Here is a 21309-nt window from a genome sequence, read left to right on the forward strand (position 1 = left end):
GAAGGGAAAGAGAAAGAAAAATGTGTAACTCGAAATCTTACAAAAATAAAATGTTGAAAACTATCTTTACATGTAATTGGAAAAAATAAAACACTATTAAGTGAAAAAATAAAATATGATAACATTTAAAAATGTCACCTATTAATAAATGTGTTATAGAAATCAAAGCTGTAAATAAGAAAAGTTTCATGGAATGACCAAGGCTTTTATAATAGACTTCCTTATAAATTTTTCTTCTTTAAAATATTTCATTGATATTCCTCTCTTTTAAAAAGGTTTTGTCACTATCCAATAACTGATGGATAAATAGAACCTTCCTTTATAAAAACAAATAAAATTAAGCAAAATCAACACATTGGCCAGGTTAGATTGTGCTCCTACTGTCTACCATTTCTCTGCTAAGGAAGGTGATATTGCACACAGATTGACAGCTTTTCAGATCAGCATTTTTTTCAATCAAATTAAAAAATTCCCCCCAACACCGATATCTTCGCATTACTTTATTCCATGGAAGAAAATAGCAGCAAAACTATCATCTCCTTAGGAATTCACCATCAAAAATTCTTTTTATAGGTACCTTTGCAAACAAATAAAGGAAATAGTATTTGGGGAGAGGGTAGTGTTTGTGAATTAAAAAAATTTTTTTTAAAGGTTTAAAAATTCATAAAAGTTTTCAGCACCATGGGGAACTACAGTTAGATGAACAAACTCTACCATCAAAGACCCCAGACTGTCTCTGATTCAGTAAAGAAGTTATAGGGAGATGGCTGAAGTCCCCAGAGAGGTCAAGTGGCATGCCCAGGATCCCACAGCTAGCAATGGCAGCCTTTGAACCTGGGTCTTCCTGCCTCTATCTGTTAACACAGACTGAATAGTATTTCTCAGAAACTGAGGACTAAGTCAACTGAACAGAATGACTTCCATGAAATTCTGGACCTACAGTACTCTTTATTATGGCAACTACCATCAAAGAATGCCCTGAATCTTCCCATCTGGACCTGGTTTCCCTAGAGAATCCTAAGAAACAAAAGGAGCCAAGGCAGAAATTTGGCCTCATTCAGATTAGGGTCTTTTGAAAAGGGATCATCATTGTAAGAAACATATTACCACAGCTGAAGGTTATAATGTTAGCCTTATCAACTTTACTCTTTGATTGTACGAAATCACCTTAGGTGAAACAATACTCAAGGAGACCACACTTCTACAAGAGCAATACCATACCTGGGCAACTATATTAACAACAACAAAACTGGGATTTAAGGCATGAAGCTGACATTATTTTAGAATAATATTGGCAGAAATGTTACACAAATTGTCTATCTTTTAAAAAACTTTTTCTTTATGAAAATCTAGTTCCATTTCTCTTAGTTCATGAGATTGAAACTGTAATAAAACTACAATTACCAACTAATTAAAATCCTCAATTTCTCACCTTGGCCCCAAAGAGAGAAAGGAAGCTGTCTTTTTAACCACAAATCTGAATTATTCTTGATCCCTGTCCATAAGACTACCAAAATGACCAAAAAGTTAGAAATAAAATTATGGATTCAATTCTGTATATATACTTTCTTTTACAAGAGTAAAATACACATCATAATTAGTAACAGAGATCATTCAATTGTACTTACAAGGTTTCCAAGTTGTCTAATCCATCAAAACAGTGCTGACCTAGAGTCTTAATTTTATTATTATGAAGGTGCCTAAGGAGACAAAAATAAAAAATAACATGAAGGCATCTGGAGGTAATTGTTTGAAGTATTTAAAGGAGAAAGAATAGCTTCCACATAAACTAACAGATAATTGTGATGTTGTTCAGTCATTTTAATTGTATCTGGCTCTTCATGACCTCATCTGAGGCTTCCTTGGCAAGGACCTGGAAAGACTTGCCATTTCATTCTCCAACTCATTTTACAGTTGAGGAACTGAGACAAATAGTGTGAAGTGACTTGCCCAGAGGTACACAACCAGCAAGTGTCTGAGGTTAGATTTGAACTTAGGAAAAGGAATCTTCCTAACTTCAGGCTTGACATGCTATCCTCTGTGCCACCCAGCTGCAGGTGATAGACAGTGTCAAAGGCTGCAGATAGGCTTATAAGAATGAGGACTGAGAAAAAGTCATCAGGTCTGTCAATTAAGAAATCACTGTTAATGTTGCAAAGGTCAGTTTTCAGTTGAATGATGAGGTTGGAAGTCAAGAGGGCATAAGTTTTAGAAGCTTAAGAGATAAGTTCAGGGATCTTGGACAGATGACTTTTTCAAGGGGGTTCAAACTGAATAGAGGACAAATATTGAACCAGTTAGCAGAGATGAGGGGATTAAGTGAAGGCTTTTTTTTTTAACGAATGAAGAGATTTGAATATGTTTATAAGAGTCAAAAAATGAGCTAAAAGACAGAGATTGAAGATAATAAAGAAAATGAGAAAGTGGGGATGAGAGCTGAGGCAATCTGCTGGAAATAATGAAGACAGGTCCAAGAGTTTGCTTGGTTTGCCCCAGTAAGGAGAAAGAAAAGAGTCACCTCTTTATTTCTTCATTAGAGATCAGAGTGAAGGCGATATGGTGGGAGAAGATGTGTGGATGATACAGAAGATGAAGAGGGAAGGAGCTGGCAGCAAATGACCTCAGTTTTTTCAGTGTATATGAGATGAAGTTCTCTGGACATCTTTCAAATCAAGAGTCAGTATATTCATTTCTCACAATAATCCAGCAAAAGATGACTACTCCCATTTCAGCAAACAGGCTCAGAGAAATAATATAAATTGTCCCAAAGTTGGTCTAGAATATCCTCTACTCCAATCTATCTCCCATATATAATTTTCCTGAGGCACAGGTCTGATTGCATCATTTGCTTGCTTAAAAGCCCTTAGGGCTCCCTATTGTATAGTTAGTATAAAAGCAAACCTCCTAGCTTGACCCTTAAGTTTCCATATGACTCCCACCTGCTTTTTTGACAGACTTTACAAATTCCATATTCCAGTCAAACCTGCCTTTGAGGTGTTCCCCAAACCCAATCCCTTCTCCTCTGTATTTCGACAGCTGCCTGCCAGACTTGCAATGCTTTCCCCACTTATCACCTTCTCTCCAAATCTTTAGTTCCTTCCAGGGCTCAGCTACAAGCTTTCTCTAGATATACCAAGCACCTGTCTGCCTCTTCCCGTTCCATTTTTCTCACACTACACTCATTTGTGGACACATACAGGAGAACATAAACTCCTTGAGGGTAGGGGGTTTTCTCCAGCATGTCTTTGTATCTTCAGTGCCTTCCACATAAATATTTGTTTTACAGAATGAAATTTAATTGAGACTAGGATTGTGGGATAACGAAAAGAATGATGGATTTGAATTTAAATTCTGAATGGTCATTAAATTATTTGTGTGAGTTTGGACAATAATCTACATATTCTGATTTCCTTATCTGTAAAGTGAGGGGATTGGAATGCCTAACCTCTCAGATACTGTCTAGTTCTAAATCTCTGATGCTATATAAAGACAGAAGGGAAAGGGCATTTACTTGTGTACTTAAGGGAACAGAATGCAGATTTTTTTAGATTCATTTTCTATTTAACTATTTAAAATAGAGGGAAAACATTGTTAACTGCATCTTAAATATAAACCATTATAAAATCTTCATCATTTGTCCTTGATCACTTGTAAATATGGGAGAAGGGCAATTTGATCTTATACAAGGTCAGTGACAGGAGCATTTGAATAGAATTTTATTTCTATTACTGTCTAGCATGGATAGTAGGGGCCCAAACCAAAACCTGGAACAAAATGTACTATTTTTCTAAGCCTGAACATAAATGAATCCAAATATCATCTTATTTTACTGAGCCAGAACTAAAAAGAAACTCATGACCCCCATTAAAACCCAAACCAAACATGGTTAATACAGTATTTGGCTCAGCATGGATCTCTGTATACAGTAAATCTGATGGCAGGGTCAGGAAGTCTCAGTGTCATAAAATCAGATGCTGCCACTTGAGGCCTTCCTCTCTTCTCACTTGGACTTTTTTCTCTGGCCTCCTAAAATGAACTTTCTACTTTTAGCCCCTCCCCTCTCTGTCCATTCTTCTCTTGGATGCTCAAAGAATCTTCCTAAAGCAAGAATCTGACCTTCTTCAGTTAGCTCCTTTTTTACACCTCAAGGATAAATCTATTCTTCAATCCTTTTTTCATACATGTCTAACTCTCTGTGACCCATCTGGGGATTTCTTGGCAGATACTGGAATGGTTTACCATATCTTTCTCTGGATCATTTTACAGATGAGAAAATTGAGGCAAACGAGGTAAGGTGGCTTGCCCAGGGCCACAAGTCTAGTAAGTGTCTGAGGTCAGATTGAACTGACGAAATGAGTCTTCCTGATTCCAAGTACAGAACTCTATCCACTTTACCATTTAGCTGCCCAAATAGACAAGCCCTCCATGATTTGGTTCCAGTCTACTTTTGTTGATCTATTGACTATATTATATATCTATTGACTATATTACCTCATTTCATGTCCCCCAGATAAACTAACTTGCTTTCTATTCCCCAAGATCAGTATCTCAACTTTTGTTTATGCCTTTGCTCTACCCCCCACCCCCAACCTGGCATCCCTAAGAGTCATTCAAAACACATCTCATGGGCCAATTCCCGTGGCAAGATCTTGCCAATTCCTCCAATCCCTCTTCAAACTGTTGTGTACATTCTCAACAATGTATATGTCATATCTCATACTGCACCCTCCCATTCTGGAGAAACTATATGATCAGTGTGGGCAAAGACTTATTATCTTTGAAAGCACCATGCCTCCTCACATAGATCTCTCCTCTAAGCAATCCAGGTGTTCCCTTTAACAATGCAGACTCATACCTATCCTTTGCTTAACAATGTCTGGCACATCAATAAATGTTTATTGATTGAATCTTGCCCCGTCCTCTCATAAGTTCATCAAAGGAAGTCCATAGAAAGATTTACTTTTCTTTTATGCCATCTCAAAGCCCAAAGTAGATATTGTTACACACACCACAGAGGCTTGCTGAGATTATTTTGTGTGTGGCCAGACCAGGGCAATTCAGCTGAATAACCATTTCTGTAGTATTGGGAGAGGTATACTGTATCTCTCCAGTTAACAGGCTACAGAAGACAATTATAGCATTAAACTTGCAAATGCCAAGAGATGGCTCCTTCACCACACTCCCAGCTCTCCATTTAGCATGGTGCCTAACAAATACTAAGAACTTCTCAAGACTGACTCAAATAAGAAATTTAAACTGGTAGGTACTTACAGAACCACAAGGCTTGAAAGGTTGGTAAAGGCGAAGTCTGGGATGCTTGTGATCTTGTTGAGAGCCAAGGTCAGAGCTTGGAGAGAGGGGAGGTTGCTGAGTGGTCGGACAGGCACTTCACTCAGACTGTTGTCATCGAGCCACAGATGCCGGAGCTGAACGAGACCCTCAAAGCTCTCCTCAGGGACTGAGGTAATGTGGTTGGCATCTAGACGCCTGTTGAAGAAATACAACGGCCAAGTTCAAGAACACATTTTAATCATTAAGAATGAGTCAACTGGTCACACAAGTCTCATAACTCAAAAAATTTGACGTTAAGAACGGAAATTGTAATGGTCCTAATAATTTGGGTAACACCTATTTCAAGAGAAATTTATTTTCAAAAAATAAGCCCCATGTTAATTTCCATCTGTCAGAATATTCTCGAACTTCCTCCAAACCAAGGGGATTTATGGGTCCAAATGTCAGTTTTACTTTAAAAATTAGAGCAAGGTCTATGTTTTAAATTAGATATACTTCACAGGTGCAAGATGCTATTTTAATTCAGCATTTTTTCCTTTGTCTTTAAGTCCTGAAAATATTTAATGCCTTTGGTTCTTTTAATTTATTAATTCTTATTTTTATTTAATGTTATTATATATATGAAGTATTTTAATTTTAATTACTTATTAATTTTACTTTAATACTTTTCATTGTTTTATTTTCAAATAGACAGTTAAAATGACATGGGATATATTTGGAAATGTATCCCGATCTTCAAATATACATTTTCCAATATAGCTGATGTCATGGCATAAATGGAATAGAGAGCAAATGGGATAATCTAGCTCTTTCAAGAAGGCTTAGATGGTGTTTTGTCAGAGAGAGGATACAGGCAGCCTCAGAGCTGGAAGGGATAAGTTTCCTGAATTCTAGTCTCAAATTTGTTGCTATTTGACCTTGGATAAATCACCTGACCTCAGAACTTATCATATATATACACAAATATATATATACACACACATACACACATACATACATATAAGTATATGTATGCATATATAGTTGGTGTTTGATAACTTATTATTTGCTCAAGCGTTCCAGTTGTGATCATGGCAGGGTGGGTATAAACCAGTGGCTTCATCTCTGTGAGGAAACTACCATTCCTGATGCAAATCACCAAACAGTTTATAACTTGTAGTCTCAGAGAAAGGAGTTTTTTTTTTAATTTTTATTTATTTAAGGCAATGGGGTTAAGTGACTTGCCCAAGGTCACACAGCTAGGCAATTGATAAGTATCTGAGGTCAAATTTGAATTCAGGTCCACCCGACTCTAGGACCAGTACTCTATCCACTGTGTCACCAGCTGACCTCAAGAAGGAATTCTTAACCTGGGATTCATGGACATTAAAATACACATACACACTACGTGTTGTTTCTTCATCAGTTAGAATGCAACCTCCTTGAGGATAGGGAGAGTTTCCTTTTTGTCTTTATATTTGTAGTGTCCGCCATATAATGGGCATTAAACTATTTATTTTTATTAACTGTTCAACAAGAAGTGTTGATGCTTTACCCCAATATAACTAAAAAAAACTTGAAAAAGTCCAAGTAACAAGAGAAGCATGGAATGAACTACAGGAACTGATGCTGAGCAAAGGGAGCAGAAACACAAGAACATTGAACACATTAACAACAACACTGTGAGCTGAGAAAACTTAATGGTTGCAGCTGCTCTCAGCAGTTCAGATATCTAGGACAACCCTAGGAAATTGGCTATGGATAATGCTATCCCCATCCAGAAGAAGGAAAACAAAAAAAGAAAAACAAAACCCTACAGAATCTTTTTAGAAATTTCTCTTTGTATCTCTTTCCTATCTCATGGTTTTCTTTCTTTCCCCTTAATACTAATTCCTCATACCTAAAACGACTAATCTGTAAACATGATAAACACAAATGTGTATGTACACTATTTATCTGACTGTTCACCACTGATAAGAAGGAGGTGGCAAGAAAAGGTGGAAGGAAATTATATAACTTAAAAATATGCATATGCATGTGGATGAAATTTGAAAAATAAAATATTGAAAAAAACAAAACAAATATAATAAAATCAACTGAAAGAAAAAAAAAAGTCCAGGCAAGAAGACTGCTGCTGTCCCAAGCATTTGGAATTGGGGAAAAAACACTCTCAAGATTCTTCTCTTTCCCAAGAAGTTCCAGAATTCACCCCAACAATCTAAGGGAATAGTGTCCCATACATTCCAGGCTAACAGCACACACCTACTAAAAGTCTAAAGGGTTTTTTTCTTTAATGATAAATAATTTAAATTTGAACAATTTGTCTTCTCTGCTTGAGGGTTCCAGAGTTTTGTGGCTACTTAGATATGCTGCTTATTCCCCTTGCCCTAAATCAGGTTAGTTTCAAATATGAATGTGTCCTTTAGTCAATGTAATTTTGACTGTGAGTTCCTTCAAAGCAGGGATTAATTTTCCCTTTCTTTGTGTCTCCAACATTTAGGGCAGGCCCTAGTGCATAATAAAGACTTAATAAATGTTTGTTGATGCGATTTATTTTTTTCCCCTCTATTTGACAAGATCTTATTTTAGGAGGAGATTCGATGTTCAGCTCAAATATGTTCCACCCCCCCCTTTTTTAAACAAATTTTTCACAATGCAATGGTGAACTGCAGCCCAATTCCCTGTGCTTATGATTAGAAATTCCTCCATCAATAAAACATCAATAAAAAGTTCTGCGCTGCCTTCCCCCTCCTCCAACCAACCCCCCCCCACCTCCCAGGTGGTGAATCAGCCAGTCAATTGATGCCCTTCTTCCATCTCTCAGGAAAAACAGGAGAAGAAGGCTCAGCATTCATTCCCTCCAATACTTCTAGATATAAACAGCAGACCAAGAAGCAGGTTTTGAAACTCTTTACTGAATGGTTTGCTCTCTGTGACACCTGCTGACTGGGTGACCTTGGGCACTGGCAGAGGGAGTACCCACACAGGAAATGACAGCTTGCATGCCTGTCCTAGAATCCCCGACCGTGAGAGCTGGAGGGAAGCTTCCAGATTATGGGCAGTGCTTTGTGCTACAGACCAGGACGTGCAGAGTCACCAACCCAAGACTTTTTACTCCAAGATTCTGCAGGGGAGTTCTCAGCTACCACACCCAAAATGATTACACAGGAAAGAAATGCAAAGATAGGAAGTTTCTCAAACACCAAATGATTCCCCCAAAACTCGTGGACCTGGGGTTTCATTGGTGAGGAAACCTCTCAGTCCCCAGCCAAGAAAATTCTTGGCTGGCTTTGCTGTAGAACCACCTTGAGGAGACCCTACTTGGCTCTAGGTAGAGATCGAATAAAGGGAGTAAGAAGCTGAGAAAGACGTAACTTCATACAGCCTCCCTCAGGTCTCCTTACAGAGCTTCTTAACCTGCTTGTTCACTTTTAATAGTGTGATGACCATATTTCAGTATAGTTTCCTTTTTACTCCTATGCATATTTTATGCATTTGAAAACGTTATTAACATTTTACATATTATTATTTCATTTGGACCTCATAACTCTGTTAACCCTTTTATATTGTTATACAGATGTGGAAAGTGAGAGCTAAGAGGTTAAATAAGTTGACTTTTTAAAAAAAAATTATTTAAGGCAATGGGATTAAGTGACTTGCCCAAGGTCACACAGCTAGGTAATTATTAAGTATCTAAGGTTGGATTTCAACTCAGGTCCTCCTGACTCCAGGGCCGGTGCCACTGTGCCACCTAGCTGCTCCTAAGGTCTTCCTGACTCTTCAATCTGCACTCTAGCCACACTACCACCAAGCTGCCTATATGTATCTCTTCATCTTGAGAGTTGCCCCAAACATCCAGACAGTATGTGTCTTGAATTTGGGTCTTTTTGCCTTCAAGACTGGTGTTCTAATCAATGTAATACACTGTTTAAAATTAAATATGAAAACTGTTAGAAAATGTAACCCTTAAGTTAAAAAAAAAAACCTCTTCCAGAAAGAGATTCCCCTGTGAATCAAAGGGTTAATCTGTAGGCCTCAGTTGATATGCAGGTGTCATAGCCCCATGAGAAACAGGTGTGCACACCCAGATTTGTGAGGAGTTTTCGCTTTCACCGAGGATCAACATTTCAGCAAAGAAATGAAATTTTTTTTTTTGAAGAAAAAGCCTGAGGGCTCCCTCAGAGATCACCTAGAAACTGCCAGCCTATTTTTTTTCCACACCTCCCAGAAGATGAAAAGGATTACCATTCCACTCCCTTCTTCAATTCATATTCAGTTTTTTTTTTTTTTTTATGCTGCAAGGATGTTAAGGGGATGGTGGAACCAGTTTATCAGGAGAAACTTACAGAGGGTCCTGGATAATCACAAAACTGTAGTTTGTTGATAGGTTTCTTCAGGTGGTGTTTTATAGTGAGTTCAGGTGGCCAGATTGTTGGTATTATATATGTGTGTGTATATAAAATATATGTATATAGGGGTGTATATATACATGTCTATATGCTTGTGTGTATATATATATATATATCCCTATATACATATATGTCCATATATTTGTGTATATGTGTATTTTTAAAAATTTAAATGAAGAGAACTTTAAAACTGGTGGCCAGCGTGTTAAGAGCAAAAAGAACACTGGATCTAGAATTGACCCAAGTTCAAATCCCAACTTACAAGACCTTGGAAATTCCTCTCATCCCCCACCCCAGTCTTATTTAACTCATCTGTTAAAAAAAAGAGTGGGCTATACTAAAAACCTTTCCTGTTTGGCCTCATGTCCAAATGTCCCTCTTTCTCTTCAGGGCAGAATTAAATTGAAACCCTAAGTGTCTCTCCTTCAGTTATTGTTCTAACCAGCATCAGCTCTTCTTCATCCTCACTCTCCTGGTTCCTCTCTTTGCTAACCCCAGTCTCAGAAGGGTCACTGGAAAGTTTTTTTCTTCAGAGAAAGGAAAGTTGAGAGGCTTGGATCCTTGTTCCTAACTGGCACAAACCAGTCACATCACTTTGGGCAAGTAAGAACCTTAATTCATTTTCACCAGTTTCTAGGAGGATCAGAGTTCAAATCCAACCTCAGACACTTAACAGTTCCTTAGCTGTGTGACCTTGGGTAAGTCACTTAACCCCAATGCCTTACAAAAATCCAAAAACTTTAAAAAATTTAAAAATTTTTTAAAAAAGTTGAAGCTGCCTTTGGGGTTGCTTTACCTGTTTTTTTTCCCCCCTTTCTTAAAACGGTGCCCAGAAGTTTGGAGCTGGACTAAGGGATGATCTCTCTCAATTCTAAAATTCTAGGTTTCTAAAACATTCTCAACTCCCCTGTCTGCAATCCCATGGCAGGCACACATCATTTATTCCCCACCAGTCTCAGGCTTCTCTCCTTAGCCAAGGAAACTTGAAGCTAGCTATGCTATAAAGTGCCCACAGTTAAGAACTCACATAACTGCCCCAAGCAGACCCTCTTTGGCTCTAAGTGAGGATGAGAGGAGGGGGATAAGAAGATAAGATAGGCAAGAGTTTCATAGAACTTCCTTCTCTCTGTCATGCTTCCTCAAGGAAGGAACCTGTAAGACAGCCTCGGGTTCCCCTGCCCCTAATATTGTGTAACTATATTTTGGTATGATTAGTTTTCTTTGCAGTCCTATACACTTTTCACATTTAAAAACATTACTGGAGGGGCGGCTAGGTGGCGTAGTGGATACAGCACCAGCCTTGGAGTCAGGAGCACCTGGGTTCAAATCCGGCTTCAAACACTTAATAATTAGCTAGCTATGTGGCCTTGGGCAAGCCACTTAACCCCATTGCCTTGCAAATACTAAAAAACAAACAAAAAAAAAAAACTTTACTGGGACAGGTAGGTAGAGCAGTGAATAGAGCACCAGCCCTGGAGTCAAGAGGACCTGAGTTCAAATGTGACCCCAGACTCCAGTTGTGTGATCCTAGGAAAGTCATTTAATCCATATTGTCTCAAAAACCAAAACAAAGCTTTGTTGTATTCTGAAAAAAAAAAAGGTTCATAGACTTCACTGGACTTCCAGAGATATCCATGACCCAAACAAGGTTTCAAATCCTACCAACAGCCCACTCTGAATAGTACTGACAACTTAAAAAAGAGCACTATGGACAATGAACCAAAGGCTTCCTAGCCACACCTCAGTCTAGGAACCACGGAGGCTTGGAAGCTCCCCTCACCCTGTCCCACCCCAAGCTCCAGGTAGGTCCCCTGCTCACATACCAACCTTCCTTCCTTCGGCTCCTCCCTCCTCAGCAGTTCCAGCTTTCCCTGGGATGCCCCACCACCCTCAGCTCCTGCTTCCTACCACGGCATTCCTGGCCCAAGGCCTCTCAATGGTAGAGCTGCCTCACACCTGCACTGTCTAGACCACCCTCACCGGACCTGGGCCAGATGGAAGAGGGAGCAAGATGGACGGGGACTGTGCCGCATTCATCTTTTTTGTTACTGGAGAGAGCCAGCTTCAAAGCTCAGACCTGTTCTACCCTTGACATAGGACTATGAGACCCCAGTCTGAGAATCAAAATCACAGACATGGTGCTAATGTTGTTAAGTTTCCTCAGCTGGGATATGTATCTCACAAGTCCAGGCCCCATTCCTATCCATCCATAGCCATATCTTTGGTTGTCATTGTTAAATCATTTCAGCTATATTGGGAGGGTTTGCCATTTCCAAAAGACCTGAGTTTGAATCCTGCCTCAAACACTAATTGTATGATGCTGAGCAAGTCACTTAACCTTTCTCAGTTTCAGTTTCCTCATCTGTGAAATGGGAAGAATAATACCTACCACCTAGGGTTGTTGTGATGATCAATCAGATAACATATGTAAGTGTTTTTAAAACCTTAAAGGACTCCAACAAATTCTATGCAAATTGCTATGCAAATTCTAAATATTATTATTATTGCTATTATGTAAGTAATATAAATTTCTTGAGTTGGAATTTTCTCATTTTTATCTTTTATCTCTAATGCACCTTTAAGAAACTTAATGAATATTTGTAGACTAATGATCTCTCAATCTCTTTTCACCCTACATAAAGGACCCAACAGTCACTTGTTTCCATGCCAACTCTACCACCAATTAGTGGTATAATGGTGGGCAATTTCTTTCATGTTCTCATCAATAACAAGAGTTCTTTCCGATTTTAAATTCTATGGTATCTTTTTTAAAAAAAATATACTCAAAGCAACACAGAAGTCAGCTTCATTCTTAAAATCTATTCTGTGGTGGGAGATACAAATTTCCTTCAAGATATACAAAATTGACTGACAAATTGCCTTCTGTGGGGGGTGGGGGGAGTAAGATCAGGGGAAAAATTGTAAAACTCAAAATAAATAAAATCTTAAAAAAAAAAGACATACAAAATCCCACACATTAAGAACCAACATGGTAAGAAGACAGCAAGGAAGTGGTTAGGGTGTTATGGGGTTGCCATGAGACAGGACACTATGCCTTTCTCACATAGGCTTGTACTATTTATAGTCATTCCAAGCTAAAGACTAATTTTGATCCAAGAAATGTTACAATTGATCCTTTTAGGAGTTTCAATGCGACATCAGATGTCTCATAAAATGGTAGATATTTTTGCATCTTAAAGGGATTTTGACATTTAAGTCCCCAAATGCAAAAAATATTTATTCCTTTAATTTGAGAAATTAAACATGCTTGCTAAAAGGCTGGCCATTCAATGTTCAAGTCTTTTTTTCTCTCTTTTCATTTTCATTTATAACACTATAATTGGATTCCTTATTCTCACAAGCAATTCCTAATCTTGGATCCTAATTTTACAACTTAACAGAAAAATTTTATACGATCCTCTGCCCAGGGTGGGACGACAGTAAAAATGATCATCCATTGATAAGAAAAGTCATATAATCCAGTGCAGATAGCAGTCATCCAATAAATTCAACTCAAAGATCTCAATGCCTGTGACCCAAGTCTTTGACCCCTCCCCAAAAGACTTCTGAAAATAGAAATATCATGTGGTTTTAAAAAATTCACTTAGTCCTAACTTTCTACAAAAAGGAAAGGACCTTAAAAATTATCTAATCCAACTCATTCCTTTATACATGAGGAAACTAAGGACCCAAGAAGAAGGATTTTCCACAAGACCACACAGTATTCAACCCTTGGTCTTTTGATTCCAAATCCAATATTCTGTCCACAACACTATGCCAATGTGATGTTGAAGATATGAGAACAAATAATAGCGAGAATTTATATAATTCTTTAAGGTTTGCAAAGTGTTTTATAAATATTATTTCATTTTACCCTCACATCAGTCCTAGAATGGAGGTGTTGAGTCATTTCAATCAAGTCCTACTCTTTGTGACCCCATTTGTGGTTTTCTTGGCAGAGATACTGGAGAGGTATGCCATTTCTTTCTGCAGCTCATTTTACACATGAAGAAATTGAGGAAGGTAGAGATTAAGGGACTTGGTTAGGACCACCCAATTAGTCAGGTCTTCCCAACTTCAGGTCCAAGCCCTCTCTTTATTATGCTACCTAATTACTAGGTAGGTCTGGAAATCCTCAAATAACAGCACCAAAAAACAAGAAGGGTTAAAAAAAATCCCTTTTCAAAGCAAAGGTGGGTGTATATGTGCAAGTGTGTGTGTTTCAGTTTTTCAGCTATGACTAAGAAATATTTAAAATATTAATGTGAGCAGTTCTGACATGTTATTTTAATATCCTGTTTAGTTAGTACTTTCAACTTTTTACAGCTTTTACCTAATACTGATATACAAGGAAATGTGAAAGTGGTATTTTTTTTTCCCCTTCCAGATTCAGGGATCCCTTGAAATTTATCCATGAACCTCTAAGACTTTTTTTTTTTTTTTAGTTTTTGCAAGGCAATGGGGTTAAAGTGGCTTACCCAAGGCCACACAGCTAGGTAATTATTAAGTGTCTGAGGTCAGATTTGAACTCAGGTACTGCTGACTCCAGGGCCAGTGCTCTATCCACTGTACCACCTAGCTGCCCCCGAAAGTGGTATTTTTTTTTAAAAGGTAACCATTAGGCTGGTACTTCTGAATCCAACTACTTTTTGGTCATTTACAATAGGCAATATATGAACTTTGGTCCTACAGAACACGACTTGGAAACCACAAGGAAATCTCGCCAATAATTCAGGATTAGAGATCAGATTTAAAAACTCAGTCAAGTGCTGATAAGACCTTTTAACATCAGGAGAAAATTTCAATTGTATCTAACTTGACAGCTACACCCACTAGGCTAACAAAACCATTCCTTTTCCTCCTCAAAGAGAACAGTTCCCAGCCACAGCTACTGAATTATACAGATGTAGATGAAAACATTCCAGAATTTTTTTTTCCAAGTTGGCCCATCAACTCTAAAACTAAGGGGAAAAAATGTCAAAGCAAGCATTAAATACTGAATAAATGAATGCTAAACATAGCATGCCCTCTTTAAAAATCATTTTGAGAGGGAAAAAAAGCATATGGTTTTCTGGAAAGTGTTATTTTTAAAAGACTAAAATATCACTATGTACACTGACTTATTAACCATTTTATTCAAAAAAAATAAAACGAGCAATCCAACAACCAAATTGATTCTATTCTAAAGTCAACAAACTTATAGGCCTTTTTATTTTGATTAATCATATCATGTTTTAGAATAAGCATAGAGATTCTTCTCGTTTCTCTGGGCGCTACATGGTTCAATAGAGACAGTGAGTGACCCGAGAGTCAGGACTTATCTTCCTCAGTTGAAATCTGGCCCAGGTACTTACTAGTTGTGTGACCCTAGGCAAGTCCCTTAACCCTAATTTGCCTCAGTCTTCTTCCATGTAAAATAAGCTGGAGAAATGGCAAACCATGCAGCATCTTTGCCAAGAAAACTTCAAATAGGGTCAAGAGTTAGAGAAGATGATTAAACAACAGACTAAGGGGCAGACAGATTCTTTGCTCGGCAGCTACTGAAGTGTATGTTAATAGTTAAGAAGAGATGGAAACTAGAAGCAGCAAAGTCTAACCAACTCAACCAAGAGGGGAGCCATGGAGACACCTCCAGCTAAACTGCTGACATTGTAAGCCAGATAGATTGAGCAAGAAAAGTCTGATTTCTATGAAAGAATGCATTCAACCTACTCCTCTAGAGAAGTTCTGCAGCCCAATCCCACTGCGATTGCTAATGTCAAAACCAGGTAAGTGAGCCATTTAGTCCATTTCTGTTTTAAAACACAGACACTCCACTCCCCGTTCCCCTCCAAAAAAAGATAAATCAGCCCTGAATTCAGGTGGGAGATATTAAATTCTTTTATTGTTTTCTACATAAATAACTTAGGAGTAAATGTTTCTTTATACATTTATTTTCCCATGAGCCCTGAAGTGTTTATTTTGGAGCTATAAAAGTTAATGTTTGATTTCTGACAACCTGATAGCTGTGAGGGACCTTGGAGGTCATCTGTTCCAATGCTCTTAAATTACATATAGACAACTGAGGATGGGAGGAATTGATGGGCTTGCTCAAGGTTAGAGGGCTGGTAAAGTGGCAATACACAACTAAACCCAAATCAAGCCCCCTAATGCCAAGACAAGCATTCTTTCTACAACATAACATGCTGCCTTGTCCTTGGACAAGTTCCTTCTCCCACACTTTTTTGTGCAATAAAAATAATTTTAAATTAAGTCAGTGGTTTCCATCTAAGCAGAAATTTTGCCTATTCCTTTAATTCATTTCAAATGAAGAGATTATTTTTGAAAAAGTCACTCCAGCTTCTTCCTCTATAAAATAAAGTGGTTGGAGGGAGGTCACACTAGATGATCTTTAAGTACTAAAATTATGAACTCTTGGGCCTATAGTCATTAAAAAACAGGAAATAAAAATTTAAAACATTTAAAATGTTGCACAAATTACTTCTTTGAAGACCCAAGTAAAATCTTATCTTCTATTGGAAACCTTCCCCATCCCCTCTTCATTCTGGGGTCTTCCCTCTGTTAGTGATTTCTTGTTTATCCTGAACATAACTTGCTTGGGAGATATTTGTTGGCTCTCCCATTTGATTGTAAGCTTCTCAAGGACAGGAACTAATTGTGCCAATAAATATTGACCTCCCCATTAGAAAATAAGTTCTTTGAAGGTAAGAATTGTTTTTGCTTTTTTTCTTCATATCCCCAGAATTTAACAGTACATGGTTAATGTGCTTGCTTATTAACTGATTATTTAATAAGCCCAATTCTTTCTTAAAGTGAGGGAAAAAAAAGGTAGGAGAGTTTACAACAAAGCTCTGTACTAACAGTTGTGGCTGCTTACTAGAATACTTATAAAAGACAAACAGAATCACAATAATGGTTCTGTGTGCTACCCAACAAAAATTTATCTGTTGCTGGTGGATGAATAGCTGAGCATCGAGGTTTGATGCAATATCTTCAGAAAGGTCAGATCTAAGTTCTGTCACTCCAAAATCACTGAAACTCAGTAGATAGAATTTTGGACTTGGCAGCATAAGACCTGAGTCCAGAACCTATCCAAAAAACCCACTGTTGTCCTTTTTTTGAAAAAAAAAAGGCAGCCCACTGGCCAACATATACTGTGTTATTTGTCATGAAGACACACTAAATGGACAAAATCTTATAGAAGGGAAAAGAAGAAAGAGGAGGAGGAGGAGGAGGAGGAGGAGAAGAAGAAGAAAGAAAGAAGAAGCAGCCTACGTTAATGAGAAGCACTGCAGAACTTCAAAGTTAGGCTCAGAAAGATGAAGATGAAGAGGCTGCCTTACGGGACTTCTGGGTGAAGGAGTTGGGTGGGAGGGGAAGGAAATATAGACCTCTGGGGCTCCTCATAACCTCTTTAGTTTGGATTATTATTATCCCCAGAAATAGGCCCATTCTTTTTTGTAAGCTGGTAGAGAAGGGGCAAGTTCAGTGCAGGAGAGCCTGCAATCTACAAATTTCATTCCCACAGTTGTGTACCCAAACCAAGTTGGCTGGCGAGCCTGCAAGCATCCAGACTTTGGATTCCTTACTCCACTCTGTTGGAAGATCCATGTCCCTGTATAGAGGAGCTGCAGTCTCTTTTCTCTAGCCTCTTGGAAGAGCTCTCTGGAATTGGCAAAATTTAAAATTTTAACTAGTCAAGCAAAAATATATGGGGACTAGTGCTAGTCCCCACATATTAGATATTATTGGAGGATTTTTAGCCAGGCATTTTCCCCAACACCCTTTTAAACTTAATCTGCATTTTTAACATTTTTTCCACAACTTTCTGAAGTCTAATCAATCAATAAATAAACTAAGAATCAATTTGTAGAACAAGTTGCTTTCTTCAGTATAAATTTAACAATGAGCTTTCACAATCTTGACTCAGTACTTGAAGGTACAGAGGGCTATTTATTTTTAAGTATGTCAAAAAAATTTAGATGTTTACTTTTGTGATTTGAGAATATTCAAAAATTGCAACAAGAAGGCAAAAGTCTAATACTTACAAAGACTGTAGGGAGCTCAGTCCTCGAATAGCTTCACTTGGAACTGTTTTCAACTGATTGTTCTGGAGAGTCCTAGAAGGAAAGTTTTTATTAGTTAGGAAACATCCTTCCTGATCTGAATCACAGAAACACCCAAAGAGAAGATGGAATCTCAAGGCTGAGAAGGTTCTTGGAGGGCATCTGGGCCAGTTCATATCCAAATGAAAATCCTCCCTTCCATCCCAACCTCCCATGACTGCCCAGTCTCTGCTTTAAGATTTTGCATGTTCTGGCTTTGCATGCATGTTGTATATGCATAGAAGAATGTAAACTCCTTAAAGACAAGAATCATTTTGTTTTGGTCTTTTTGTCCCAAGCACAAGCACAGTGCTTTGCATTCATGTGGTACACATTTAATCAATGCTTAAATATTTGAATACCTTCAAAAGAGGAACTCACTGGAGTGGAATTACTATTTATTAAGGGCCTATTATTTGTGGGGTGCCAGGTTAAGCACTTTTTATAAAATATTATTTCATTTAATCTTCATAACCATCCTGGGCAGTAGGTTCTAATATTATCCTTATAGCTGAGGAAACAGATAGAGGTTAAGTGATCCTTCCAGGGTCACACAGCTAATCTATAGGAAAAGTTGTCTTATTGACTCCAGGTCTGGCCCTCTTAGTCACTAAGGTCATACTGCTTCTTACATTATAAAATTTGTGCTCAGTTTGACAAGGGGAAGGGCATGAAATGGGAAAGACTGCAGCCTATAACCTAAGTCAATTTGATCTCACACCATTTTACTATCAGCTAGGTGGGAAGAGCCCAGGTGTTAAGCTTCTTATAGTTACCTGTGAGGATTAACACATTAACACCTTTTTTATAGAAGACAGAGATGGGGGCTTGGACACCAAAAAGGAAAATGTGTTTTGTTTGGACAGGATGAAGAAGAAAAAATGAGAGATTGATCCAGAGGGAAAGAGAGAGGACAAGATAGAGGTGACTCAAAATCAATCTAATGGGAGACTGTCCTTGAGGGAAGAAATGGTCCAAATTCAATTTCAATAAGTGTCTGCTCCATGCAAGGAAAGAGTTCATGTGATTTGAGATGGAGAAGGGGTCTCAGGAGTCAAGACCTGCATTCTTGTCCCACCCCTGACCCCTCAGCACCCCAGGCAATTCCCTAAAATTATAAGGATTTCCATGCTCCAAGCCCCACCCCACCCCCAAAACCCCCAATGAATTCCCAGGTCCCTCAAGTCCCACCCTAAATGGCAAAATTGCAATGACACAAAATATTTGACCATTTGGTACCCTTCTAAGCTGCTAAGTAAGCCCCCCAAGTAAAATAACCTGAATCACATCCTAGCAAGGAAGAATGTTAAATAAGTTTTGACTACAATTTTGATTTTAAGCATTAAATGTTATTTAAAAAAACCCAAGCATCTGACTGTAACATGGAGCTCTTCTTGGTTAATGAAGCTGTTAGATTTTGCTATTACCTTTCCAGGAAAGATGATCTAAATGCCCACTTGTCTAAAGCACTCGAACAGTCAGCCTCCCTTAAAAGGTACCATCAGAAAGCAGACCAACTAATTCAAAAAGAAAACATAGGACTGGCTGTGAAATGCTAAAAATGTCATTACTTACAGAACTTTGAGCTCTTTCAACCCAGACAAGGCCTTTGGATGGATAAAGGAAAGGTCATTGCCAGCCAATCGTCTGGAAAAAAAAACAACAATGATGATGATAATAATTCAACCTGTTAGAATTCAAGATATTTATAGCCACCTAACATATGATTAGAGTGAGCAATGAGCCACAAAGATATTTTTCAAGCAGAACTGATGAAAAGAGAAACATACATCTTGAAGTCTTACTAAAATATAAGGCAAATTCTTGAAAAAAAGGGGGGGGGGGGGAAGATTTTTCCTGTATTTTAAAAAAGCAATCAAATTTAATGGGGAACACAACATGCAAACAACTATGTGCAAATAAAAGTCCAAATAGTCCTGAATGTGCCAAGGTACTTCCCCTCCTCTAGGTAGAGAGAGATGGGGGACCACTACTCATCATGTCTCTACTTAACTGATTTTAAGACAAAGGAAGAGTCTGTCAGTTTCTTTGATTGAAATTTGTTTAGTTGTTCAATTCTGGAGAGATTACTGACCAAGGATGGTTTCCTAAGAAAGATAATGAAACGATTCTCTTCTCTAGGTACAGAGGTAGGGGTTTACTAATGCTGAATGGTAGACACAATCATCATGTGGGCTGGTTTTCCTCAACTATATTTCTCTGGAACAAAGTATACTTCTATAGGGAAGAGAGTTTGTTTGTTCTTAGGTATAAATCATGTCCATCAAGTGGGGAATGCCTAACCAAATTGTGACATGTGAATGAACTGAAATATCATTAAATCCTCAAAAAATGCTGAATATGCATAAAGAGAATGGGAAAATTTCTACAAAATATAAACTAAAGATAAAGGAAGAAAAAATACAACATACACAATGACAGCATAAATTACAACAACAAAACTGAATAGCATATAATTATAATGACAAGGACTGAAATTGAAGAAGAGATAGGGGAAGGTGCTTCCCTCCATTCTTTAAAAGTGAAGAGTTAAGGGGAAAAAAATCTTCTATATGCCACCATATATGTTAAGTAGGTCTTCCCCTGCTCCCTTTTATTCTTTTTAAATTACAATTCTATACAATTTTGTTATTTATTATTGCAAATAATGGCTTCCTAAGTTGAGGCATGGGGTGGGTAGAAAAGAAGGAAACAATACTTATATCGAGCCTGCTATGTGCCACTTTGATGTATATCTCATTGGATCCATCAGTTCAGATGAGGAGCCTTTAGTAAACAGAAGTTCAGTGACTTGCCCAGTATCACAGAATTACCTGGGGGGAGACTTGAACTCGAGTCTTTCCGACTCCAGGCAGAGCACTCTATCCACCACACCACTAGCTGCCCCTTCCTATTATAGGCCCTCATCACCTCAGAACGTATTGTGAAGTTACTACAATAGCTTCCTCAGTGTGGACACTCTGTCTCTAGTCTCTCCCACTTTTCAGCCTATTCTGAAAACCTGTTTAGAGCAAGAAAGAACTGCCCCTGACCTGATGGAACTTCATTTCCCCTCCACAGGCCTCCGTTTCCTCAACTGCAAATTAAGGGATTCAGAATCGACGATCATCAAGACTGAGAGTTTCTGTCAATCCCCGGGTGCTACTAATTCAACACCCCTAAATAAACTTCACTCCAAAAAAAGCAAAGTCTTCCCTGTCCCCAAGCACATGCAGACTCAGTCACACCTTCAGTCTCTTGCCCACTCTGTCAGATGAAAAACTATTTCCCTTTCCCACCTACCACAAATGTATTAAAGTCCAGCTTTGGTTGGTAGGATGGTCTGATGGCAAGGGCACTCTATTTAAAGTCAGAAGATCCACATTCAAATCAACATTTAATATTTCCAGGTCAGAGGCTGCTCATCAGTAAAATACAGGTATTAGGCTAAGGAACCATTGAGGCTGCTGCCAGCTTAAAGCTTTTCATTTGAATCCCATGTTCCACAGATACACTAACCCATC

The 21309-nt window shown here is 38.2% G+C and overlaps 1 protein-coding gene across 1 annotated transcript in view; it reads right to left on the reverse strand.

The window, feature by feature from the left end:
• The window catches only part of LGR4 (leucine rich repeat containing G protein-coupled receptor 4), a 121301-nt gene that overhangs the window by 21289 nt on the left and 78703 nt on the right, over positions 1-21309 (reverse strand). The window contains exons 3-6 of the mRNA XM_074230406.1: positions 19361-19432; positions 17729-17800; positions 5272-5487; positions 1629-1700 (exon numbers count right to left, since the gene is read on the reverse strand). Coding sequence (XP_074086507.1) covers positions 1629-1700; positions 5272-5487; positions 17729-17800; positions 19361-19432 — 432 coding nt within the window. The remainder of the gene's footprint in view (positions 1-1628; positions 1701-5271; positions 5488-17728; positions 17801-19360; positions 19433-21309) is intronic.

The sequence above is a fragment of the Macrotis lagotis genome, chromosome 3 (genome assembly GCF_037893015.1).
Source record: "Macrotis lagotis isolate mMagLag1 chromosome 3, bilby.v1.9.chrom.fasta, whole genome shotgun sequence".
Taxonomy (NCBI): domain Eukaryota; kingdom Metazoa; phylum Chordata; class Mammalia; order Peramelemorphia; family Peramelidae; genus Macrotis; species Macrotis lagotis.